Source organism: Columba livia, chromosome 13 (genome assembly GCF_036013475.1).
Source record: "Columba livia isolate bColLiv1 breed racing homer chromosome 13, bColLiv1.pat.W.v2, whole genome shotgun sequence".
Classification (NCBI taxonomy): Eukaryota; Metazoa; Chordata; class Aves; order Columbiformes; family Columbidae; genus Columba; species Columba livia.
The window spans coordinates 7296655-7323143 of NC_088614.1; the positions used below are offsets into that span (position 1 = coordinate 7296655).

General features: G+C 53.2%; 1 protein-coding gene across 9 annotated transcripts; it reads left to right on the plus strand.

Moving 5' to 3' along the window:
- Nucleotides 1-24289, plus strand: KIAA0513 (KIAA0513 ortholog). 9 transcript variants are annotated; one of them, XM_013367749.3, is made up of 13 exons: nt 1-160; nt 13804-14297; nt 15160-15259; nt 15638-15711; nt 15856-15926; nt 16629-16836; nt 17265-17305; nt 17605-17686; nt 17995-18072; nt 19903-19932; nt 22927-23007; nt 23741-23835; nt 23952-24289. In XM_013367749.3, the coding sequence occupies exons 2-13, from the start codon at nt 13960-13962 to the stop codon at nt 23999-24001; spliced, it is 1248 nt and encodes a 415-aa protein (XP_013223203.2). In that variant the 5' UTR covers nt 1-160; nt 13804-13959; the 3' UTR covers nt 24002-24289. The 9 variants fall into 9 exon arrangements, with proteins under 9 accessions (XP_013223203.2, XP_005504788.2, XP_064884902.1 ...); XM_065028830.1 differs by lacking the exon at nt 1-160 and adding an exon at nt 2275-2424; XM_021290628.2 differs by lacking the exon at nt 1-160 and adding an exon at nt 4795-4943.
- The last annotated feature ends 2200 nt before the right edge of the window (nt 24290-26489 follow it).

Sequence of the window (26489 nt, forward strand, 5' to 3'; positions counted from 1 at the left end):
AATACTTTTTCCTGAAGCTGTGCAATAGCCTTGAGGCTGCGAGCGTGGTGATAAGCTGTTGTTTGCCTGTGCTCTGGAGCAAGCGTGTTTTATCTCTTCCTTGTTCCAGCCCTGGAGACAAAAAAAAACACCAGTGATTTTGCTGCTGCGGGACCACCAGGTCGGTATTTTATTATTTCTTTATTTCAGCAGCGCCTGGAGACCTGATTTGAATTACGTAGCGTGATACGGCTGGTGGCCCCGCTGTGCGCTCGCTTTAAAAGCCAGAAGCAAAAGGCGCAGAGGAGCTCATGGTTTTGCGGGGGGATGCGCTGAGTGGATCTGATGCCTTAATTCGTGGTGTTTTGTAGGTTTTGGGGGGTCACGGGTGCCGATGCCTGGCTGGGTGCTCTCCTGGAATGGTGTTGAGGGCTAAGTGAAGCCTTTTTGTGGCACCGGGAGGAGGAAATATTTGCAGCTGCCTGCACAAACAAGAGGCCCCGAGGAGGAAATGCTGTGAGCCGGGCTGGGGAAAATCCCAACCTCCTTGTGCAAAGGCCAGGGCTCCAGGAGAGGATTAAACCCCAGCTAAAACTGGGATTTTCCCCATTCTTCTCCTGTCTCAAAACTCGTGCTGTTGGGTGAGGTGGTGTCCCTTTGAATGGTACAGAGTTTGGTGGATAGGAGAAAACCTTCCTGACACCCTCCATAAAAGGCTTAAGCTAAATGTTGAACTAATTAGCTCTTTTATGAGCAAGCAGCTCCAGGTGATAATCTTTATAACAGTCTAGTGGCCAATTGCCTCTTGCAGCACCAACACCGGCGAGGTTTAGATGATTTTTTTTCCTCTTTATACAAGTCTCTGCAAATCCCCTCCTTTCCCTTGCGTCTGCCCTGAAGCGCGACCGATAAAACCAGAGATTTTCCCAACTTCAGCTCATCTCCGGGAAGGAGAACAATATTAAACTTGAAACAAATTACATTGTGCGTTCAAGTGAGGATGCTTGAATGCGTTTTCTTTTCCTAATGATGGAGGTAGTGGGAATTGCAGCACCATTAATTTCTCTTTTTGCCTCCCGCGAGTTCTCAGCATCTCTCCCACATCCCATGGGTCGGATGTGTTTGCTGTGGCCCGGGCACCTTTTGTACCAGCTCAGTGCTGCAAAATAACCAGAGCATCCCGGGAAATGCCACGAAGTGAAGCCGGGAGGTGGCAGGGATGCAGGTTTGCAGTGAGCTCCGGAGGAGCATCCAGGGCTGCTGCTTCCCGCAGCTTTTCCTGCTGCTTTGTGCCTTTTGAACCTTTGGGGTGTTTTGGTGGAGGTTGGGGAGATGGCGAGGCTGCCGGGCTTTAAAGTGTTTCCAGCCTGGAGGAGGGTTAGCCAGGCTGCTGGCTCTTGGGATGGGAAACTGCTGCTGGGAGGACAACAAAGGTTATTAAATGTCAGGGAGAGATAAACCTGCCCATTTTCTGTTGTGGTTTGTTGTTGTTGTTGTTGTTGTTGTTTTTGCTTTGTTTTGTGTTGTTGTTGTTTTGTTGGGTTTTTTGTTGTTTTGTTTTTCCTTTTATTCCTTTTTTTTTCTTTCCCCCTTTTCTCTCTTTCTCCTCTTTCCCCCTCTTCCTCATTTTTCTCTCTTTTCCCGCTTTCCCTCTTTTCCCTTTTCCTTGTCTTTTTCCTTTTTAAAATTTTCCTCCTTTTTTCCCCTTTTTCCCTCTTTTTTTTTTTTCCTTTTCCTTTTTTTTTCCTTTTCTTCCCTGCCTGGAGGTGTTTGAGGCACTTTGTTGACTGGGGCACCACAGGAGCAGCTGTCTTAGGGCATCCCATCAACCATGGATTCGGGATGGAGGGGTTACCCCTCAGACACCTGGGGGTCCTGTCCACTGCTCAGGGACCTGCAGACCCAGCCTTGCGCAAGGGCAGAATTAAACAAGCACATTCCCTTTGCAGGCACAGCCTTGCGGGGATGCACCCAACCACTTCTTGCTAACGCTTCCGTGACCCTTTGCCAAGCACAGAGGTGTCGGTGACACCATGGGGGTGGTGACACCACTGGAGGTGGTGACACCGGCTTCATCAGCCTCTGCCACACCTCCCACTCTCGTGGTTCCCTGAGCAGCAACAGGTCTTTCCAGTCCCACCTGCCCGGGGCCACATTTCAGCACTTGGGAGCTGCCACCACAGCTCTTGGGACACGTCGGCACTGGGGCGGCACCTGGGGAGAGGGAAAAGCACCGGGTGCGTCAAGCGCTCGCCTTGTTTATCTTTAATTTTGACAGCTGTGGCTTTAATTAATCATCGTGCACCCGTAAGCGCTTGCAGAACTGGCCCCGTAACGCTGGGCAGTGACCAAGCTCTCCGGGGTGCACGGGGCATCACTGTCCACCCGACACTTCTCACCCGCTGCAAGGAGCAGCCCCAGGGAACCGGCACCCACGGGGTGGAGGTAAAATGAAAACTGGGGTTGGGGGGCTCTCCAGGGAGGGTCTGGGGACCAAGCAACCCCTTGTGGCTCCCAGAGGATGGGTGTCCATCTGGCAAAGCCACTGAAGTCTGCTGGGAGAAAATATCTGGGACTGCAGCCCCGGTAGCAAGAAGGTGTGGAACTGGCAAAAATTGGCAAATTTGATGTAATTTGGAAATCCATTGGTTTTTTTGGTTGGTTTTTTTTTTTAGACTGTGGCCAGAATGAGCCCTGGGATCAAGGGCCAATGGTCAAAGCACAGCTCCCATGAGATCCCAAATCCCGACATCTTCCCAGCTCCCCGTCTGAGGCTCCTCCACGGCTCCGCGGTGATGCCTTCCCCTGTATTTCTACCTCTGTGCGCCACTGCCTGGCTCTCTCTGTTTTAACAGATGGCTGGAGTGACAATTACTGCCTCAAAAGACTGTATTTATAAATTCCTTGTTGGGCTACTATCCGGCATGTGATAGAGCTTTACACAAACAGAGCTCTGAGAGTCACTGCTGACTGTTGTAACGGGAAACTATTGCACAAAGCACTTCAGGAGAGCGTGATGGGTTTTGCTGGGGAACCGGCTTCGGTGGGTGTGTGCAAAATGAGTTTGGTTTGCGTAGATTTGGTGCGTGTTAAGAAATAGTCACCTGGGGCTTTTGTCCTCTTCCCAGTTGTTGTGTTCATGAATTTGGAAGCTCTTAATGTGAAACAGTTAGGGATGCTGTTCCCTAGGGATGGAGTGATCTCCTCTCTGGAAATTCAGTGGGTCTTTAGTCCTCTCTGTCACACCATGTGCTGCTGATGAGGAAGGTCAGTGGTGGTGCCTGATGCTCTGGACTGCAAATCAAGGATGACAGAGGATGCTTAAATCAGTTAAAAGAGCAGGAAGGTCTTTGGGGACTTTACACCCAAGTGAGGTGCCCAGGAGAGGATGGGTGATGTGGCCTGCTTGTGAATCCATGTCTTTGTCAGGGTTTGGAAATAATAGCAGAAAAATAGCATTCAGTCATCTGCCAGTGTGTTGTGCCCTTGGCATTCTCATTACTGGGCTTGAGTCATCTGCATGACCTTGCCAGTGACCTTCCCTTTGGTGCTGTGGCCACCAGCATCTTCTGAGCATCCTCCGCGCTCGTCCTGAAGCTGCTCATGTCCGCACGCCCCGCATTGGGCATTGGAACAGGCTGCCCAGGGCAGTGGTGGAGTCACCATCCCTGGAGGGGTTGAACAGACGGAGATGAGGTTCTCAGAGACAGGGGCAGTGCCAGGGCTGGGTTAATGGTTGGACTTGATGATCTTAAAGGTCTTTTTCAACCAAAATGATTCTGCGATTCTAAGTGAGGAGAAGGAAGTTCCGGTGACCTCTGCATCAGAGTTTCAACCAGGAATATGGAACCAAGAGTATTTTCCCAACTGTTGTGCAGATAGCGGTGTTCAGTATGGGAGAGTCCAACTTAATGCCATAAACCAGATGGGATTAGGAGGGATTTACAGAGGTCCCGTCTGGAAGAGCGGCTTATCGAGGTTTGTAGCAGCCATGTCACAACCTCACACGGGGTTGCAACACGTTGTTGTATTGCGTGTTCACGCTGGGTTTGAAAGGCTCGGTGAACAGCTGGGACCTCCTGGGCTGGACACAGGGGACATGGTGTGGCAGGGACACAGAGTGGGGTGGCCTTGGGAGGGCGGTCTGGGCTGGGAGATGACATGGGAGCACTCAGGTGTGCACCAGGAACCCAACATTTGTGGGTCTGAACCAAATCCTCTGGCCCATGAGATCATGGAATGTGAGTATCCTTTGGCGTTTGGAAGGTTTTGTCGTGTTTTGGGACTTTTAAATGCAAATTGAATTTTTGTTGGGCAAGTGGCTCTAAGATGCTAAAGTGTCCTGATGCCCCTGCCCCACACATCCTGCTGCCCCACTTTTCTGGGGCTCAGCTCACCCCATTGGCTCAGCCTATGGAGTTTGCATGTAGGACCTGGGCTTGGGGGCTTTTATCAGACCTTTTATCTCATTTCTCCCCACTCTTGCTCTGCCCCCATTCCTTACAGCAGGATTTTGCATCACATCCTTCTGCCTTTGAAACCACGGCTGCTTTCCTGTGCCTTGTGCCCAGCCTCAAGCTGGTTTTACTCAAGGGTGTGAAGCAAAATATTGCCCAATACTTCAGTAACTTCCTCAAAAGATGTGTTTCCCCTTGTAGGTGGGGACTCAGCACCGATTCCTCCTCTCTGCCTCCTTCCTAGTGCTGGAGAACTGGCCCCAGCATATGCGAGCTTGGCTGTCTTTCCTGCTGCTGGAGTCGTGCCGTGTTGTGATGGGGAAAGGAAAATAGGGCACTTATCATGTGTGACAGACACAGCCACCCCCGGAGCCTTTGTCTGCAAAAAGAGGGGATGGAATGGTAAATATCCACGTCAGGCTGCGAGCAGAGGCAGCTCTTCAACACTGCAGCACTGGTGGGGCTGAGGGTGCCCAGGGAGTCCCCAGAAACGCACCGAGGAGGGAGGTGGGTGCTGGGGGATGTGAGGATGGGGGGTTGGTGGGAGATGGATTTTGGCTGGGGAAAAGGGTCGCTCTTCCAGGACGGTATTTTGTGGAGAGGTTTCCACAAGCTACTTGAAAAGTCTCAAATCTTGGCTTAAAAACCCAACCTGAACCTTGGTGGAGATGGGTCCCCCCAGCTCCTCGGCCACTTCCAGCTGAGGTGACATGCCACGACAGGGTCGCAGGGTGGATGCCTTTCCTCGTTAAGGTGAATAATTCCTGGGGAGTTAACAAAGCAGGTGGAGGGGGCACAAACCTGCTCGGCTGCCGTCCCGGTGCCGGAGGCCAGGTTTGGTTCGGTGCCAGGAGCCGGCACATCGCCGGGGTTTCCATCTCTGGTGCAAACCCAAGGTCAGCGCTGGAAGCAACAGATTAAAAAATCCCACAGCCTCGCAAATCACGCTTTAAATATCAGGCATACGTGTGAAAACCCACCCAGCAAGAGCCAGCAAGCGAAGGGCAGTAAAACCCTCACCATCATGTTACATAAAAATTTGGGGATCCAGGATGTGTTTTTACATGCTGCTTGCAATTTCTGAAAACTGACTTAATTACCATAATCGCCCTCAACAGACAGTCAATTAGTAATGCTCTCGGATTCCTGCTGAGCTCAAACTTTGTGTCACAACCACGTTGCTCCCTCCGTGGTCTGACGCTGATGAGTGCGGGGGGCAGGCAGCATCCCCTCTGTGTGGGGATGGATAGGGCGCCAAGCGGTTTTGTGCTAATTGGCACCATCTGAGCTCTCCTGACGAGGATGCTCTGTGACAGGAGTGACTCACCCATCTCTCTCACCCCTGCATGGCTTGAAAAGACTTGAAAAGCCACGCAGAGGACTTTGACTCTTCTCCAAGGGTGCCCTTGTGCAGCAGCATCTGGGTCTGGGGATGCTGGAGCACCGCTCATGGCAATATTTCCCCGGGTTCCCTGGGACCTTTGCTCCCCCAAACCATCTGCCTTTGGGGACAGCCTTTTGAATTAATGTGAGCAGTAGCTGACAAGTGACATGGACATTTTGGGAGGGCTGAGATGCTCTGGTAAGGATGGAGGTGGAGGGGTGGGTGGCCTCCTCTGTGTGGTCATTTGCTTCTGTTTATATCTCTGACTTCCTGTCCTAAGCACCTCAAAATCGCCACCTGGGCATGTAACACCTGCTCTGGGCCATCCCTACCAGGGGTCTCACCCTTCCCCTCTCTCTCATTTCTTGCCACAAACCCCTGTAGCTTTTTATCCAGCGGTGCCTGGGGAGAAGCTGGACTCACCGATGCTGCCTTCCAAGGGAGCAATAATTCACTTGAGTGCTGCACTGGCTGCTCTCACCCAGTTTCTCATCCTCACTGGGGCTTTTCTCCCTCTGATCTCAATTGGTACTTTTTTTTCCCTGGAGTGGCTCATCTGGAGAGAACAGAGCAGGTAACTCACAATCCTCAGGGATCTGTGTGATAGGTAGGCTTACAAAATAGCTAAAGGTGATGGAATGGGCTGGAGAACTCCCCTTTGATAGGTGCTCCGTCTAACTGTGCTTAATATTTTGCATGTCTGTGTGTGCAGGAGCTTGGACAGGCTGTTTTGGCAGGGGGGTGATGAGCTCGGTGTGGGAATCTCAGTGCTCTGGCGGGGGCTGTGCTGCAGGGAGCCGGCTCTGGGGAGCCGTCCGCGCTCGGCCGGCCGTGAAAACCCTGGCAAAAATTACACAATGAGCTTTTTTTTTTCCCCCTGTTTTGTGCGAGCCGGCGCGGCAGCCAGCCGGGCTGTGCGCGCAGCCGTGCGTGCCTGCGTGGGCGGCCGGGGGGGACGCGATGCGCCCGGGCTCCGCAGGAAGGGACCGCATCGCTCCCGCGTCACCTGCATCTGCTGCTCCCCGGCGTCCCGGCCGCGCTGGACCCGGCCACATCGGATGCTGCTGACCCGCCGGCGAGCAAAGGTTCGCCGAGGCTCCTGGGTGCAGGTAAAAGCTCAAAGAGGGAGGGAGGGAAGGGACCAGGGGGGAGACACCAGCTCTGCTGCGACCCCACATGAGGACAGGCCTCAGCAGCACAGTCCCCCCTGCTGGGGTTTAATCCGTCCTCGCTCCCTGTCTTGTGCTGCGAGGTGACAACCTGCTTTCTCGTGGATGAAGCATCACCGTCCTATATTTAAACTCAGCCCATCGAGTGCATTTGTCCTCCCTGGGTAGGATGGAGGAGGATGGAGGGTCCATGGGTGCCCCGTGGGTCCCCAGGTTCCTTCAGCAAATATTTTGGCCACGCTGCTGCATCTTCAACCATGAACCTATCAGAGGCTGGAGGCAGCATCTCCCATGGGAGCAGCGGGGCTGAGTGTGTTCAGGGCAGGGAAAATCCTTCCATGTCTTTTGGGGAGCTCGTTTCCAAAATAGAGCCTGGCCCCCGGGGTCCCTGGGTGTAATTTTGCTGGGGGAAACTAGGAATTGCAGATTAAATAGCTCCATTTCAGGGCTCCCTGGGGGGTGTGTGTGTGGCGGGGGCGGGGGGGTGAAAGCTGGGCCGCTGGTAAATGTTAAAGGAGAAGCCGCTGCTCGGCACAAAAGCCAGTCTTACACAGCGCAGGTCTATTCAAGAGACGTTTAATTCTCTTCTGAAGTCCAGGCGAGCAGGGAACTGCCATCTGGTGTCTGATGACAGCGGGAAGAAAAGGCTCTTTGCAAAGCGAGGGTGAGTTGGGAGCTCGCTGGGCTTCAGGTTGTCTTGAAACGGCTCCGTTTTTAAGGCTGAGCAAGTTGGCTTTGTAAAGTGACCCGTGTGAGTTAATACTGGCTTTAGGATGGGGAAGGGTCCTACCTGTGGCTGCCTGACCTCCCCACAGAGTGATGCTGGGGCTGGGAGAAGAGCCACAACTGGGGAGGAGACCCAGGGAACCAAAGGTGTTCCTGTCACCTGCCAAACATCAGGGAATGGCATCGGGGAATGCCAGGGGATGGAATCCTGCTCTCCGGCTCTCCCGGTCCCAGCACAGTGCTGGGTACTGATTCTGGCATGCACCGAGTACGCACGGTCTCTGCTCTGCCTGGTTGAGCACAGCTGAGCAGAGGTCTCAGCTCACAGCCTCCCAGGTATTCAGGGAATTAGTTTTATGGAGTTGCAGAGGTTGTAAGTTTTCTGCCTGCGGTGTGGCTGGGCAGCGGCTGCAGTCAGGGCAGCACAGCTGTGACTTGGGGAGGACACAGCTTAAGCCTGGATCAAACAGGGACCGTATCCTCGCTGCCAGTGCAGATCCACAGTGGGGACAACAAACTCCATCCGGGAGAGTTTCAGCTTCCCGAAGTCCCAACGCTTGTTTAAGTGAGAAGGTTTGTGAGTTTAAGTGTTCGTGAGGCACTTTGGGATGAAGGGTCGGTGCGGTACCTCTGGATTTAGGGTGGTTTGGGGGATCCAGCACTCAACAGAACTGTGTACCTTGGCTGTGACCCTGCTGGTGGGGTGTTCTCGCTGTGGGCAAGACACAGGGGAACAAGATTGACCAGTTCCCCAGAGGAAACAGGCTGTTCCCTTACGGCACAGAGAGTTTTCCTTGGCAGAAACACAGCTGTGTCCAGGGTGCCTTTGCTGGCTCGGTGCCTGCCACAGGACCTCTCACCGGTGCAGAGGTGGATCTGTGGGTGCGATGGGGTTGGGTGGCTGCTTGGTTTGGTCACCATCCCTGGAGGGGTTTAAAAGACTCGGAGATTAGTTAGTTGGAGACATGGGTTAGTGCCAGAGTTATGGTTGGACTCGATGATCTTGAGGGTCTCTTCCAACCAAAATGATTCCACGATTCTCTGGTACCCGAAGCTGCTGCAGTGCTGTGGTGCAAGCGATGTGCCCGTGTCAGACCCTGCGGCCTGGCTGCACAGTGGGTGATACCAACCCGAGGGCTTGCAGGGATCTGGATACACTTCTGCACAGGGTGAATGAGACAAGCATGAATCTCCATGCCCGGCTGCAGCATGGAAAGGTGTCAGCACTGAGAAATGGCACTGTTGCCCTGTCCTGCCAGCAGCAGTGAGTCCTCGTGTCCCCCCTGCATTAGGGCTATGTCCTCGCCAGGGCAGGAGGAGATGTTGTGGTGGGAGGTAGCAACGCACTGTCCCCCTTAGGCAGGACGTGTCCCTTGACACAGCTGGGAAATGGTGACACAGGATGTGTTTAAACCTCCTTTGCTGCAGAGCAAGATCAGGGCGAGATGCTGCAGGAGCATCTCTCACCCTTGGGCTCTGAGCAGCAACAGGCACAAACACGGCTCTTGGCACCTTGTGGATGCGCTGCTGGGGATCTTGACAGAGCTCATGTCGGTCCGTGGAAGTCAAAGGAGCAGAGATGTCCCCTCTGGCCTGTCAAGCTGAGTCATGAGAGACTATTCCTGTCTTTTCCCCTTCCCTGCAGCAGCATCTCTAATGGGGAATGCAAACAGGCTGGATGTCCCCAGGGGCTTTCTGAGCTCTTGCACTGTGTTTTTGTGTGACATCCCAGCACCCAAGGAGCAGAAGGACAGGAAGGATGACCTCTTGTAGCTACAAGAAGACAGCCAGAGGTTTCTTTGGTTTAATTACAGTTTTTAATCACCCCCGATGGCTCCAGATGTGCGTGTGGGTTCCAGTGCTGTCATTATGCAGGATGCCACCCACGGACCAAGCTGATAATGAGGATTAGAAGAGTTTGTCATCCAGTCCTGGGGATGGCACAGGCAGGGGGACCAAGGAGAGCTGGAACATAGCCTGGCTGCATCCTGCTCCCCACTGGGATTGCCATCACAGCAAACTGGGACCGGGTAGTTCCCAAGTTGTGACGAGCCAGAAATGTTGGGTTCGAAGGCAGATCACAGATGAAACCTGCTTGCACATGGATGTGCACCTCTAGGCACATTGTTCAGATTTACCCTAGCATTTCTTTTTTAGGAAAAAGAGGCTTCTTCCAAACTTTCAGGGCACCACAGGTTTCCTGTGACATTTGCAGGGTGCCAGGAGGTCGGGGTGACAAGTGCGGATGGTTGATGGGTATGTGGCTGCTCACTGAAAGGAAAACAACCCAGGCCAAGAGAAGTCATGAGATTTGAACCATTTTAAAAGTGAACTGCCTGCCTCGGGATGTCTCCTGCCACCTGAATATCCTCTGATGAAACCTCTCAGAGCTGCCTGTCTGTCCATCCATGGCTCCAGCCAGCTCTTTTGTGGTTGGTGATATTCCCAGGATGGTGTCTCCAGTGGGAAGACATGGATTTGATAGAATTGTAGAACTGTTTGGGTTGGAAAAGGACCTTCAAAGCTCCCCCAGTGCCACCCCTGCCGTGAGCAGGGACATCTTCACCAGCTCAGGTTGCTCAGAGCCCTGTCCAGCCTGGCCTGGGATGTCTCCAGGGATGGTTCATCCACCACTTCTCTGGCCAACCTGGGCCAGTGGTTTACCATGTGGAGAATACAGGTGTGCTGGAAGGTGGGTGGTGGGATGAACGATCAGGCTGATTTTCATGTGCGGATGGAGCTCAGGCTGTGGGAACTGGGGCTTTTGCTTTATAATTTGGCTGTTCCTTTCCTGGATTTGTTCTTCTGGAGCAACACCTGGTTTGTGGGGTGGGTACAGGGCTGAGTTTGAGGCTTATTTTGCTTGTCAGGCTCTTCTGGGCTCTGTGCTGGAGGGCTGGAGAGAAGCAATTTGGAGACTGTGCAGACACCTGGGCACCTACAGCAGCTGCCAGCACCTTAAAATGCTTTTTGTGGCCTTCTCTCAAGGGCAGAGCTTTATCGAGAGCTGGTCAGAGAGTGATTAAACCCTTTGCAAGCCCAGTGCAGTTAGTAATGCTGTCTGCAGCCCTGGTCAGGTTTCTGCTGAGCTTGCAATTCTGCTGACACCCACTGCAAGTTCTGGGGTCTCACTCAGCCTGTACCCCAAGTGCTCTATCCTAGAAGGTGGTAGGATGTATGTCCGTGGAGGAGGACATGAGGGATGCTGGAGAAACATGAGTTAATCTGTTTTAGAGCAGTTGTGTGGGCAGTGAAGTGTGCGAGAGCTGTGTGTGAGCTCCTGCAAGCTGCTGCGTGCAGAACGGCCCTGGACCTGCTGCCTGGAGGGGACAGGGACTGGCAGAGGCTGGTCAGGCAGTGGTGCCAGCTGTGCACATCTGGCAGAGAGCTCGGGGATGCCTCTCTGTCCCTCTGAATCAGAGCCAGGCTGCACCATTGCCTCTGTCCTGCCCTGTCTCCTGTTGTTCCAACCCCAAATCCCAGGGCCAGTTTTGGGCCCCTCACAACAAGAGGAGTGAGTTCAGAGAAGATAAGGAGCTTGGGAAGTGGCTGGAGCACAAGTGTGATGGGAGCGGCTGAGGGACCTGGGGAGTTCAGCCTGGAGAACAGGAGCTGAGGGGAGACCTTCTGATCTCTGAACTGCCTGAAAGGAGCTTGGAGCCAGGGGGGTCGGGCTCTGCTCCCCAGGAACAACCAGAGGAAACGGCCTCAAGTTGCACCAGAGGAGGCTGAGGTTGGATCTGGGGAACAATTTCTTCCCAGATAGGGCTGTCGGGCATTGGAACAGGCTGCCCAGGGCAGTGGTGGAGTCACCATCCCTGGAGGGGTTGGACAGACACAGAGATGAGGTTCTCAGGGACATGTGTCACTGTCAGCGGTGGGGGAATTGTTGGACTCAATGATCTTGAGTGTCTCTTCCAATCAAAATGATTCTGCGATTCTACAAAAATTCAGCCTGGGATGTTCAGAAACGAGCTCCTGCTGGCAGTGTCGTGAGGAGGCAACTCTGAGCCCAACTGCAGGTGCTGGAAGGGCTGGACGAGGATGTCCCTGCTCCATCCCTGCAAAAAGGGACTTTGCAGCTGCCTGGGAAGTGGGAATGGCTGGGGTGGGTGGATGGGTGGGTGGGTGGATGTGTGGATAGTCCCTGCAGCTGGAGGGGCTGGCTGGGGGTGGTTGTGCTGCTGGGGGGGGCTGAGCCGGGTTGCAGCTGGCTGGTTCCCCATGGGCACGCTGCCATCCTGCCTGTGCCGCAGCCTCGCGGCTGCTCCTCTCAGCCCATCACCGATGTTCTCTGTTCGCTGGCTGCGGCACCATCCTTGCAGCAATCCCAGGACCCGGGTTTAGGTGCGTGCAGGGGGAACATGGGGTTCGGGGCGAGGGATGATGGGTGCCAGCAGAGGGGGTAGGTGGCTGCTCAGTGTTGGGTGCATGTGGGTGCACGGGTTTCTGCCACCCTACATGACTTTTCTTTCGGTCCCTGATGTGTCTCAGCGCTGGGGACTCCGGTGACAGGCTTTTCCCAGGGTGATGCTCAGGAGGGGAGCAGTGCTGTGCCTTTCTCTCTCTCCTGTAGGTCCCAGCACCCACTGACCCACAGGGGCCCTGGGGTGGAGGAGGAGGAGAAGGAGGCACTGCTGGGAGAACTGCTTCTCCTGCAGCAGCTTATTTTCCCAGCCCCTGAGCTGGGACACTGTGTTCTGCTTGATGCAACACTTCAGATCTATTGTCTGGTGAACTGGACATTAGTCATTTGGGGTCTGCTAGTCTTTGAGCTGAAAAAAATATGTTTTGTTTTTTTTTTTGCGCTCTGGGGGTGGTTGCCTGTGTCCTAGCATCAGTTTCCCGAAGGCAGCAGGATTGTGGCAGTGCTGCCGTCATGCTGCTCTGGGATGTCACTGCTTTACCTGTGCTGCTGTAGCTGGAATGTCACCACTTTACCTGTGCTGCTGTAGCTGGGATGTCACCGCTTTACCTGTGCTGCTGTCCCTAGGATGTCACTGCTTTACCTGTGCTCCCATCCCTGGGATGTCACCACTTTACCTGTGCCACTGTCCCTCGGGATGTCACTGCTTTACCTGTGCTCCCATCCCTGGGGATGTCACTGCTTTACTTGTGCTGCTGTCCCTCGGGATGTCACTGCTTTATCTGTGCTGCCATCCCTGGGCATGTCACTGCTTTACCTGTGCCGCTGTCCCTGTGCCATGCTGTCCTGCCCTGCGTTGGCCTCATACCTACCAGCTGCAGTGGGGCTGCTTGTACCGGGCTTGCTTCTCAGAATGCATCTCCTGCCACCTCTTGGGACACTCATTGAGGACACAAGTGACTCTCTGATGAAGAAGAAGCTTCAGGGCAGCCCCTTCTTTGCCCCTTTTTCTGCACAGCACCTGTTGCGGTACCACCCAGGGTGTGCAGGCACCAGAGCATCGTGGTCCAGCGCTGCCCAATGCTCCCAGTGCTCCTCAGAGACCAGAGCTGCCTGTGGCTGCTGGACCTGCTCTGCAGGGCCTTCATAATCCAGGTTGGACACCAAAACTCATTAATCTAATTGCAGTCCAGAGCCGTGCATCCACACCCCATTATGGCTTCTGTTGCGTTCAGCATCCCCTTTCTATTCCCAGTTTAACCAGGTTGGTGCATGTTTAACACTGGGATGCTCCACCCTGGGGTAGGTCCCATTTCTAAACGGGGTCAGGCAGAGCTGTGAGGAGAGAGGAAGATGCTTCTCTGGGGCTGTCTTGGAAAATCAGCCAGGTGTTTGCCAGCTGCTGGCCCAGTTTTGCCCATCAGGCTGTGAGATGTCACAGCCCAAATGTGGCATATGGAGCTTGAGCTCAAACTGTCTCTTTTCTGGCCTAAAGGATGAAAAACCCACTCGAATAGTTCAGAAAGCACACGTGGATGAGCTGATTCACGTGGCCGATGGGAGCAGCCAGGTCTGCCTGGTGCTGCCCTGTCCTGTCCCTCCAGCTGCTGATGGGCATCCTGGGGACACTGGAGGTCGTAGCCTCTGATCACCTCACCCAAGGGCCACGGTGGCAGTTCCCTGGGGTCCTCTCCTCACTCTTGTCCTTCCCTTGACTTTCAGATGTCCTGCGGTAACCTGGCTCCCCACAGAAGGACCTGCCTGCCTTAACCAGCCTGTCCTCCCAGGCACCCCAGTGGTGATGGCCTCAACACCCCAGTGAGGGTGAAAGGACAAGGACCGAGTCCCCCCAACACCACCCTGTCCCCTGGGAGAGCCATGGAGGCCCCCCTGGATGTGCCCGTAGGAAACCTCATTGACTTTGATGCCGAAACACCCCCCTGCATCCCCTCAGAGCCCTCTCCTCCCACCACCCCCAGCGGCAATGGGCACCTGGGGGACATGGGGAATGCAGCCGGGGAGGAGAGCGATGCCACCGAGTCAGCGGACAGCGAGAACGACATGGGTGACTCTCCCAGGCACTGGGGCGGGTATCACTGCTCCTCCTCCGCCGAGTCCTTCTCCTCCAGCCAGAGCACTGAGTCGGCACGGGATGAGGCGATGGCTGAACGCCGGGAGTTCATGCGCCATTATGTGGAGAAGATCTTCACTGGGGGGTGAGTGAGGGGGTGGCAAGTGCTGCCAGGGGACATCCCATGGGATGGGAGCTGGCTACTTGGAGCATCGCTTTGTGTCCTTCTCCATGCTTGGATGACGCAGCTTGTCGCTCCTAGCAATAATGTGATATTGGAGCTAAGGGGGGGATCATAGAATGTTCTGGGTTGAAGGGACCTTGCCAGCTACCCCAGTGCCACCCCTGCCATGAGCAGGGACATCTTCACCAGCTCAGGTTGCTCAGAGCCCCGTCCAGCCTGGCCTGGGATGTCTCCAAGGATGGTTCGTCCACCACCTCTCTGGGTGACCTGGGCCAGGCTCTCACCACCCTCCGTGTATAAAAACTTCCCTCCCTTCTTTTTTTCCCCCCTTTCCCATGCTGGGGTCTTGCTAGGGTTTGGGACTCCATCTTCTCCCCTCCTCTGGACATCTCTGCTGCTGCTCATACCAACATCAGCAGCCTGTGTGTGCCCCCGCTCCCTCCCGCAGCCCTGCATCCCCCCCAGCTCCCACGGCTGTGTGTCAAGCAGCATTGAGCAAACCCAGCATGACGAGCGGTGAGGGGGGGTTGTTTTTGCTCAGGGGCAGAGCGCCTGTCTCTGGAGCTCAGCTTCTGCTCTGGCTGGCCTTGGCTCCTCCCTTCTCCCTCTGCCTTTGGTTTCCCCCCTGCCAGGGAGGAAGAAAAGAGCAGCATGAGTTGGGGGGATGATAAAATTGATGCTCCCCTTCTCCTCTTCCTCTGCCTTCCTCTTGGCATTGCAGCCCTGAGAGTGATGATGTGGGGGAGCTGTGCTGGCTGGATGGGGGATGCTGGCCACATCATCAACCTTAATAATATCTTTTTTTTCTTTCTTCCCATTTCAGAGAGGATTTGGAGCAAGAGGAGAAGGCCAGATTTGGGGAGCTCTGCAGCGGTGAGAACGGGAAGGGCAGGGAGTGGTTCGCCAGATACGTGAGTGCCCAGGTAAGGGGAGAGATGGGTGAAGGAGTGGGGATCCTGAGCTGGGGCTTTAGAGCAGTGTGGGCAAGAGTCTTAATTTAGCAATGGCCCAAAGCAGTATTTTTGGAGGGCAGGAATTTGGACGAAGGGAGGAACTTCAGTAGAGCGAGACGCAGAAGTGACTAAATGCACCTCGAGGCAGTTAAATACGTGCTTGCTGTAGTGTGGGGGAGAAGTCATCTGTTTTATTTAAAATTAAATCCTATCAACACTCAGAAATGTCCTGTTCCTCAGAAAAAACAATTGGGAGAGGCAAACTGCTGTCTCTCCCCCCTCCTTGCAGTGGGGGGACGTGGGGTGGGACGAGGTTGCTGAGCTAAACCCTGGGCTTTGTGCCTTCAGCGCTGCAACTCCAAGTGCGTCTCGGAGCAGACCTTCTACCGCCTGATGCAGTCCTTCGCCCTCGTGCTCTTTGAGTAAGTTGGGGGGATTTGGGGGCTCCTTTGGAACCGCTGAAAGCCCCTGAGATCGGAGCTGCAGCTGCAACTGTGGGCAGCAACCACGAGGCTGGTTGGGTTGCCATCGCTGTGTGTCTTTACTGAATTGTTCGTCCATGTCAGGTGTCACCAGATGGATGACTTCAGCCCTGCCAAGAACCTCATGACCATGTGTTTCACCTACTACTATGTGGGTAAGAGGTGCTGGAGACTGATGGTGAGGTGTGCCCTGTGCTTGCGAAGGGTGATGGATGGGTGCCCAATCTTCGTTTGCTCTGACTGACTCCATGAAATTTCTTCCCGGAAAGGGCTGTCAGGCATTGGAACAGGCTGCCCAGGGCAGTGGTGGAGTCACCATCCCTGGAGGGGTTGAACAGACAGAGATGAGGTTCTCAGGGACATGGGGTAGTGCCAGGGGTGGGTTAACAGTTGGACTTGATGATCCCGAGGGTCTTTTCCAACCAAAATGATTCTGTGATTCTATGACTCTGATATCAAACAGAAAAGAACCTCCATGGCCCAGAAGCTGTGCAAACCTTCTGGAGACCCTTGCTGGGGTGGTACCTCATGCTCATGCTGGTTTGTCATTGCTTCTAGACAGGGATATTTGTATGTTGTGATCCCCAGGTGTTCCCCAACCTTGGGGATGTGATGTGAAACCCCTGGCCCAGAAGCAACTTGGTTCTTTGCTTGGTGTGTGGTGGTCACTCATCCACAGGGGCAGGATTTTCTATCCAAAATGTGGAGCAGGATAAAGACCTACAAGAATTGGGCTGGGACGTTTCTGTCTGGCTCCTGGTCTCCACTGTGTGTCTTGTAGCTGGGAGCAGGTCCCCCAGGAACTGGCAGCACCCAGGACTATGGGGCCAGCTGAGCTCCTGCCATGTTACCTGCAGGCAAGACCCACACGCTGCCCTTGGAGGCCAAGGAGAAGCCCATGGGCAGCATTGACTCATACCTGAAGTCGGCCAACACCTGGCTGGCGGAGAAGAAGGACATTGCAGAGCGACTGCTGAAAAACACATCAGCCAAGACGGAGAATGTCAAGGGTTTCTTCGGGGGCCTGGAGACCAAACTGAAGGGTCCTACCACCAAAAAGAATGAGTGAGTACTTCTCCATTGGGTGGGTAGGGTGGGATGAGGCTGACACCCATAACATGGCCAAGCCAGAGACCTCCTGGGTGTAGGGCCACCATGAACTAGGGGTTATCATGGCCATGGGAAGACTGTTTTTAGCCTGGTCCTTTTGGTCACTGGGAATCTTATGGTCTGGGAGTCCCACGTCCCTTGGGCATGGAGATATGTGGTTCCAGGAGACAGTGCTGTTGCTTAGTGGTCTTCTGCATCATCTCTGTACTGGGTGTGACTGGAATGGACATCAGGGTCACCTTTCTGGCCCTGGAAACTGTGGCATGGGAGCAGAGGCTCTTTCAAACGAAGGTTCTCATCTCTCTGTGGGAGCCAGGGCTTTGTCATGTGGCTGTCAGGGGTGACAGGCTTTTCAGGAGCTGACACTGATTTCTGTGCCACAGGGAAAGTGAGGACAAACCAAAGGAGAAGCTGAAGAAGACAGGTGAGTGGAGCCAGCGCTGCTGAATGAGGCATGGTCAAGGCATCTCTGGGGAAGGAGAGAGGTTTGGAAGGTCCTGTCCCTCAAGCATCCTTCTGAGATATCCATGCCTCGATCAGAGCACATATCTGCCCACAAAGGGCAGCCAAATCTCCTCCTCACATTGCGTGGGATGTGTTGGGGATGAGGATTTGGTTTGCAGACCTCATCATCACCAATCTGGCAGGGGGACACAAAGTCTGTGCATGGGTGGGAAGGTGGGAGTCAGCCAGACCTCAGCATGTAACTGGGTGTCCTCACAGTTTCTGTGCAGAGCCCAGAGGAGGAGGACAAGAAAGGAGAGAAGATCTACCTGTATATGCACCTCAAGCAGCAGCCCATCTGGTAAAGCCTGCCCAGGGAAAACTGGGATCCCTCGTGGGGGTTGTCCTTCTCACCCACACATTCCCCAGACTTTCATGGGTGCTTTTAAGCTCTAAAAGAGTTTGCCATGACTTTTGCACATCCCTTGTGCTAGCAAGAGTGTGTTTGTAGCCACACAAGGAGCTGGTCCAAAACTGGACCAATCTTACCCAATTTGCATCATCTCTTGGTTCCCAAAATGTGGGTGAAATTGTCCTTGGGAGGACTTGGGAACAGACTGGGGGAGATGAGGGGTGGCCATCCTCATCATCTTCCTCCCTTCCCTGCAGGCACAACCTGAGGTTTTGGAATGCTGCCTTCTTCGATGCCGTGCACTGCGAGCGCAGGAAGCGGTCCCCCACCACCAGGTAGGACACGTCCCCATGTGAAAAGGAGATGCCATGTCCCCTCCAGCCACCAGCACTCCCCTCTGCTCCCAACCTACCATGGGGAAACGCTCTGCTTTCCAACCCTGATTGCAAAGCTACTGGGGCTGCTGGGCTGTGGGGTGGGCTGGTGAGATCAGCATCTTCTTAAGGATTTGGGAATATGAAGTTTTTTTGCTCATTTTGCATTTTTTTTTGCAAGAGCAAAGCCCAGAAAACCCAGCCAGGGTTCAGGCTTTTGGTGTTTAGTTTACAAGCAGATGTGGGAAAAGATGCTCAGTGCAGCCGTTCGGGGAGGTGCAGGGAATGGGGACAGGACACCCTGGGTCCCCACTGTCCCCACCATGGGGACAACCCCCCAGCAAGGATGAGAGCTGGAGATGGCAGCACAGTGAGCCCCAGGGTGGGGACAAACCCCAGCAAGGGTAGGGGCTGCTCCTTTCAGAGGGGGGTTTGGTGCAGGGAGTGTCTGGGTGCCTGGGCACAGGGAGTACAAGAGTGGGGGAGATACTCCCCAAGATCATGCCCATCTCTTGCTCCACTAAGGAGCTGCCACAAGGGCTTGAGCAATTAATTCCTGTCTCAACTGCCGTTTCACCCTTCCGAATCTGGAGTGTGCTACTGCTGTGCTTTGAGGCTTTGAGCTCTTGGGGTGAGAGTTGTTGAGCTCGGAGCAAGTGAACAGTACTTTTCTGAGCAGGGATGGCACTTCTGGAAGTAGACAACCCTCCTGCGTTGTCCCCAAAGCCTGTGTGATAGGACAAGGGGTGATGGTTTTAAACAGAAGAGGAGAGATTCAGGCTGGACATGAGGAAGAAATTGCCCCTGAGGGTAGTGAGAGCCTGGCCCAGGTTTCCAGAGAGGTGGTGGATGAACCATCCCTGGAGACATCCCAGGCCAGGCTGGACGGGGCTCTGAGCAACCTGAGCTGGTGAAGATGTCCCTGCTCATGGCAGGGGGGGAACTGGGGCAGCTGGGAAGGTCCCTCCAATCCAAACTACTCTTTGATTCTGTGATTCTAAGCCCCAGCAGCCTTGGCTCACGCCATGGGATGCTCTGCCAGGCTCAGCGCACTGATCAATTTCTGCTTTTTCCTTTATTGCTTTGCATTTATTTTTTATTCCAAGCAAGCCACTGAAAGAACCTTTAGAACAGTAATGTAACCATAACTGCATTTACTTTGATTAAGCCCCAAATTAGCAGCAGCAAATGTCTCGCAAGGACAGACGCCACCAGCAGCTGCTCTCTGCTCCCAGCGCCTTTCACAATTAATCTGATGGCTGAGTCTGCTGCAGAAACAACCCTACTAATGAATGAACATCAGGAGCTGCAGCCTGGAGCATTCCCAGTATCTCCGGGGGGTTGGAAGGTGGTGGTGACCCCCGCTTAGTTCTCTGCAGAGGATGATGGAGGCGACTGGGTGAACTGGGCTGCTGGACTGAGGGTTAAAATCCCTGGCAGGAGGAGCTGGTTGGTGGGAGCTAGTGTTCCATGGGTCGGGTTTGGAACACGCAGGATGGTGTTGGACCATGGCAGGTGTCCGCAGGGTCTGTGGTGACTGGTTTGTGGTGGTGCCCATCCCCATGGGGCGGTCAGGGCATCGCTGGGGCGGCCGGGACACAGTAAGAGCCGGGGAGGGCAGGTGATGGGGGGAAGGAACCAGAATTAAACTCCTCTTTTTCTCTCTCTCTTTCCTCTGTCTGCCTCTAACAACCTTCTTCTGTCTCTTCTTCTCTTTCCCCCTCCATCCCTCTCTCTTGCATGATCTTTCTTGCACCACTTTTGTCGGCCCCGTTTCTGCCGCCGCTCCAGGGGGAACGCTGGAGAGGAAGAGGAGCAGAGGTGTGTCTGTCCCCGTTCTTTGGTGCTTTAGTGTCTAGAGGCTGACGCTCACTCCAGGTCCAAATCCTGCCCTGGGGAAGGGGGGTAATGTTTTTTGATGGGGGCTCCGAAAGGCCCTTTCTCCACCAGAGAGGAATGGCTGCCGGAGGTTTGACTTCATGTGTATCACCTTCTCAAACAGGCCAGAAAGGTTTGGTTTGATCCCTCTTTCATGCAGCTTTTTCAAACAGAAACCTGAGCAGTTTCAAGCTGTGATATTTTATGGCGGGAATCGAGTGCCCAGCTGCTGGGGAAGCCAAGGGCTTGTGCTGCAAGTGGTTCCCTGGGCAGGTTTTGGAGAAGAACTGAGTCTCTTCGTGCAGAAATCACCCCCCTCTCCTGTCCTTCCCGCTTGCTCCCGGCTTCTGCTGCCATGTAGAGGTGCTGAGGATCCTTTGCCAGCTGAAAAAGCTGGGCCTTTGATTTTTATTTATTATTTCTTTTTTTAATGCACTCTGCTGCCATCCCTAGATAAAAAGAAAAATGCAAACGGCGGCTGCATGCCACGATCATGAGCATGTCCTCTGGGCAAAGCAGCCGCATCCATCCGTGCTCCGAGCTGGGATCAGGAGAGTCATTGCTAGAGCATGGGATATTCCATCTCGGAGCAAATCACTGCAAGTGATGGCATTAGCGAGAGGATGAATGGCTCTTTGAAGCTTGGCAGTAAATCTTCCGTGTAGCTGGCAATGGGACAACTTAAATGTTGCCCTAATAGAGCATTGCTCGGTGAAAGGCTGCTGCTGAAAAACTAGTGATGCTGAGGGATCTGATCTGAGGGTCCTCACCAGCACCTGCCCATGGTGAGGCTTTCCTGGGTACCCCGAAATACAGACCAGGTGTTAGCACAGCCCGTGGGCTCACACACCCCAGTGTCTGCCCCGCTGTGCTGGGATAAAAATCGAAGGGTTTGAGTAGACCCACACATGGACTTTCCCCTGTCTCAGGCATGTTACTCTCCAATAACAAGCCAGAAGCACAGCAAATTTTTCTTATGCACTTTGATAGTTTTGTTTCTCCCCTTCCTCCCTCAAAAACACAAAAAGGCAGGAAAAAACCTAGTTACAAACATGCTTATTCTGTAAGTGGAGCCAGTGGGATCTGTGAAGTTTTGCTTCCAGATTTCAAAGCCCCTTAATTTGATTCTCCTCCTTTCTTTTCAGCTTCCAGATTTGGATGTGGTTTTTATTTGCTATCGTAAGCTTTATCTGGGAGAAATTACACCTTTTTTTTTTTTCCTTTTTCTTTTAAAAATCCCTTTAAACTTATTGTATAAGTTTCCAGAGCCCTATAACTATAAACAGCTCCCCCCTGGAGCCTGAAGGTTCAGCTCAGCAGCTTTTGCACCTGACTAGTGTGACTTGGGTGAGGACCCATTCCCCTCCGTAGCCCAGCCTGACTGAACACTCATCCTTTTCCAGTTTTACCAACACAACCATGCTCTTGGACTGAGCTAAACCCACTGAATTTATCATCAGACACACCTTTTCCAGCCACCATTTCCACCCAACGCTGCTCCCCCATCCCGCTTGCCGTGCTGAGGAGCTATAAGCGTGCGATCCTCTCCTGGTGTTCTCCTCTTCCTTCTCCTCCATAAAGCTATTTTTTCTTCTACCTATCCCTGTTTTTCCTCGCTTTTCCTCCTCTTATCCTTGGCTGTAACCTCACCTGACTTTTCGGGAGGGGATGGCTTCACCCTGGAGCTGTGGTTTCCCCAGCGTGCATGTACTGACCCCCCTGAGCATTGCACCAGTGACACGTCGATGACACAAGCTTTATTCCCAAAGTCCCTCAAGTGGGATACCAGGATGGGTTGAATCAAGGACAACCTTGAATTGGTTGCAAATGTTTAGAGTTTAAACACCCCCCTTCCTTTAAGGCAACGCTACAGTTGGGTTTGCTGGGCAGCTGGAGTGGAACTGGAGCATCCTTGGGGTAGTTCTGTGGTTTTGGCCCTGAGTGGGGCCGTGGGGAGGGGTACAGGAGCCCCTGTGCTCTCAGAGTGGGAGGTATGTTTGAAAAGCAGCTTGCTTGGTGTTCAGGGAGCTGGAGCCCTTCTGCAGATGAAGGGGAAGTACCTGGTAGGTGTGGGGGCTTCAGCAAAGCCCCAGTAGGACGGCCACCCCCAAAAGCTGCAAACCCCTCGTTGTCCCAAAACAGGGTCCACCCACTAGGTGATAAGCCAAATTTTAGCACACAGAGAAGAGATATTGTTTATTATAGAGTTGTGCAAGTCTGGATGCTGGAATAAAGCCAGCACGCCAGGAAGAAAAGTAAATGCCATTACATATAAAATCTTACCACCACATTCACACCCTTGGGGCAGCCCTAAAGAGCCAATCAGTTACACATTTGCATATTGGTTACATAACCATTTTAGAATATCGTGAACAACGTTCAGCTAAAGGACACTTTATCCAACAGTCTCAAGATATGTGTTAAACCAAGACTCAACTTGCAGACTCCAGAATGTCTAAAGCTGCAAGGTCATTAGTCTTGGTAGTTTCTGATTAGGTGGTCTGCAAGTCACTCTTATCTTTGTTAGGGGAGCAGACTGGCCTAAAACTGAAAGGTTTTACATATCTTTAGGTTAGCAACTGCAGTTTCCTTCTTTTAAGTGGTAATGTCTACATCCCTGCATCCTCCATCTTCCCCTTCCTGAAGCAATGGCACTGATGGTTACAGACCCAGTCTCCATGCTGGGGAAGCTGATGCTCTTTCCTGGCTCTTAATCAAGGCTTTTAGGAGAAAGCCAAGGCTGAAGAAGACATTTTTCCTGGGATGTCTCGTGCTTTGTCCCAGGGTGAGGGATCTGCAGGTGGATGTAGGTGTATGAGCTCATCTAGCACCGCATGAGCTCTTGGTGTCCCCTGCCAGCATGGTCCGGGGAGGGAGGGGGATGCAGGCAGAGGGTCCTGCGGTGACAGTGATGCCAGATGGGTTTGTACCTCGCAGGGAGAAGTGGTGCCACATGACACAGGAGGAGCGGGATGACAGCCTCCGCTTCAATGAGAATATCACCTTCGGGCAGCTGGGGTGAGTGGGGTGTGAGAACAGTCCCTCCTGCAGCTGTGTGTCCTTGTCAGCTGTGTCGGGGGGGACACCTTAGAGGTGTTTTCACACTGGGGACACCCTTTATGGTGCAGAGGATGCCTGAAGCATCGCCCCAGTACTTGCTTCTGCCCCTTACATTGGCAATGAAGCTGGTGAGGGGCTGGAGCACAAGTGTGATGGGAGCGGCTGAGGGACCTGGGGGGTTCAGCTGAAGAACAGAAGCTGAGGGGAGACCTTCTGATCTCTGAACTGCCTGAAAGAAGCTTGGAGCCAGGGGGGGTCGGGCTCTAATCCTGAGGAACAAGTGCCAGAACCAGAGGAAACGGCCTCAAGTTGCACCAGGGGAGGTTGAGGTTGGATCTTGGGAACAATTTCTTCTCAGAAAGGGCTGTCGGGCATTGGAACAGGCTGCCCAGGACAGTGCCGGAGTCACCATCCCTGGAGGGTTGAACAGATGTGGAGATGAGGTTCTCAGGCACATGGGTTAGTGCCAGGGGTGGGTTAACAGTTGGACTCTGTGATCTTGAGAGTCTCTTCCAACCAAAATGATTCTATGATTCTAAATCCGGACACTGCAGGGACATAACACGCTCACCCGCAGCTGAGCATCATCTCAGTGCCTGGTACAAGGGTCTGTGGGGAGGAAGAGGAGGGTGAGGGGAAGCACAGGCAGCCTGGCCCTTCCCTTGCCAAAAGCATCTCTGTCCTTCCTCAGCACCTTCATTCACAACATGCTGGCATTTGGCCTCAACAAGAAGCTCTGCAGCGACTTTCTGAAGAAGCAGGCAACCATTGGTAATTTGGATGAAGGTAGGGACAGCCCAGGGGATGTGCACCCCCTTTTCGGGGTCCCAGAGTGATGGAGCCCACCTGCCTGGCCAGGAAGCTCAGCACTCTCCCAGCAACCTTTTCTCTCTCCTCCGCAGAGCAATACAAGCTGCTCAGTGACCACATCGAGCAGATGGCAACCGAATAACTGCCTGGCCAGCACGCTGTGGCGGAGAGACAGCAGCCAGAATGAGTGGGGAGTGGAGGAGAGAAACCCACCTCTGTGGCTACCTGAAGCTGAAGCTGGGCTACTTAAGGATTCACACACACACAAGCTGCAATAAAACCTGCATGGTCGTCCATGAAACGTTAGAGCTGCACCAGGCAGCCTGTAGAAATAGGAGCCAAACAGCCCCCCCTGCTTACCTGACCCTCCCGCAGCTATTTTCAGAGTAGACAGTCCCAAAAGTGTATTTTGTCACAAAACCAAGAAAAACGTAAAAAGAGAGCGACGGCTGCAGCCCCCCTCAGTGTGTTGATAGGGGGTGGATCACTGCAGTCCTCCCATGAAATGCCGCCCGCGGTCTTTGGTGTTTCATAGCACAACAGTGGTGGGTGCGGAGCTGACAGATGTCTTTGCTGCTCGGTGCCTTTCCAAAGCTGCCGTGGATGGGCATAAATCCTGAAAAATGCAAAGCTGTGACTCTCCCGCTGCCTTTCCCTCGCTGGCATCACTGGGTGAGCACCAGGGAAGCTGGACCAGGGATGCGGGAGGTGATTGTGGGAGCCACATCCAGCCACCAAGGGAAGCTGCTGTGGGGGGAAAGCAGCCAGTTCTGCCTCCAGTTTGACTCATTTCCCTCCGCAGCGAGACACTGGCTGTTCCCAGCATGGGGGTTTGTTCTCAGCTAGCTGCTGAGGATGAGGATGCTCGAGATGCGGTGGTGGATGGGAGGTTCTGGGTCAGGCTGGCAGCAGGTTGTGTTGTGTATTTGGGGATGTCATCGTCGGCTGGGGACAAAGCGCTGCTGTCCTCAATATGAAGCTCCTTGGGAGGAATGTCTCCACTTGGGAAACCTTCCCTGTGTGGTTTTGTAACTCCAGGCGGAGAGAAAACACAGTTTGCTCGGTATCATTAGCCAGGATCAGTAGGAAAAAAGCCATGGCCTTGGGCGGGAAAGAACAGCGAGAAAGCGGCTTGGGAGGAGGTAGAAAAGCAGCAGCAAGGCAGATTCCCCCTGTGTCTGCTCCGTGATGCATCATCGGGACTGCCGCAGGCTTGTGGCATTTCCCAAAGGCTCCTGCCGTGATATTATTAATAAATTAATCACCATCTTTCCCCAGGCTGCACCTCGCTGCTCTCTCCTTCCCCAGCCCCTTTGCTCCAGCTCATTATCGATCAAACCTGAAATAGCCCTGTCTTATATACATCTATTCCGCTCCAGCAATGGCAGCTACCTGGTATGCAACTAATCTGTTTTTTTTTTCCCCACAAACATTGTCACGGCATTTGCGGAGAGGCTGGGGATGCGGTGACATCCCTGCTCTGATGGGAAAAGCTCCTTGAGCAACAGAAAACCCCAACCGAGGGTCCAGCACTCAGTCTCACCCCCAAAACCTTGTCCTGAAACATAAATCCATATTTCAAGGGACCAACAGCCTATTTTTCCTCCTGCCATCAGCTGTATCCCATAAGATAGATAGCATAACAGGGTTTTTTTGCATGTAGCTTTTAGGCTCCGATGGCATTTCCTAGCATCAAAATGATGGTTTTACCTAAGCTGGGCTTCCCTTGCTGCTGAATCTTGTAGGTAGAGTTATCGGATAAAGGTTTTTGTTGGGGCGAGGGGCTGCCGGAGGGGATGAACGTGCACGTTTGTGCACGTTCGTCCCCTCCGGCAGCCCCTCGCCCCAATAAAAACCCTTCTGATGGAGAAGATGTGCTGGACCACAGGCATCAGGCAGCTCAGCACTGGTACCTGCATCCCGGAGCATCACATCCTTGTAGCATCCTTGAGTCTGCCTCCACTCTCCCTAATCTCACTTTGTTTATTATTATTATTATTTTTTTCCAACCTGAAAAGAAATAGTTCAGCAGTGAAGTATATATTATTTGCATGTGTATTTTTCTAAAAAAAAAAAAAAAAAAAAAAGAAAAGGTAACATAAAATAAAATATAAATTGTCCATAAACCCTCCCTGGCTGGGACTGAGTGAAGGATGGGGTGAGAGAGAGAGAGATTGGAATAAATTGTCTTAAAAATTACTTCCTTGCTCAGCCGTTGTCGTGTGTTTTAATCAGATGGATCTTCTCCCCACTGCCTGCTTGGCCTCAATAGTGCCTGGTGCCTTCCCCACCTCAGCCCCCATCAGCTTCTCCCTTTTGATAACCTACTTTTTTAATAGGGAAAAATTGACACACCTTTTAAAGAAATGTTGGTGTTTGCCCCAAAGCCAGCTAAGCACACGAAGGAGATTTAATTTTTATGTTCTTTTCCCCTGTGCGCTCAATCTCTGCCAGTTGCTGCTGATCCAGTGACGGAGCTGGGATACTGCTCTGGCCTCGGGACATTTGATTTCAGTGTATTTAAAAATCAATTACTCAGTATTATCTTATTAAAAAAAAAAAAAAAAAAAGATGTTCCTTTAGATTAATGGACTGTGGGTGTCATTTTCCACCCCAGCTTCGGAGACCAA

Coding starts and splice junctions, on each gene's coding strand:
- KIAA0513 (XM_013367749.3), top strand. CDS start 13,960: ATGGAGGCCCCCCTGGATGTGCCCGTAGGAAACCTCATTGACTTTGAT. Junction 15,712..15,855: donor TTCGCCCTCGTGCTCTTTGA/GTAAGTTGGGGG, acceptor CGTCCATGTCAG/GTGTCACCAGATGGATGACT. Junction 17,306..17,604: donor GGAGAAGCTGAAGAAGACAG/GTGAGTGGAGCC, acceptor GTGTCCTCACAG/TTTCTGTGCAGAGCCCAGAG.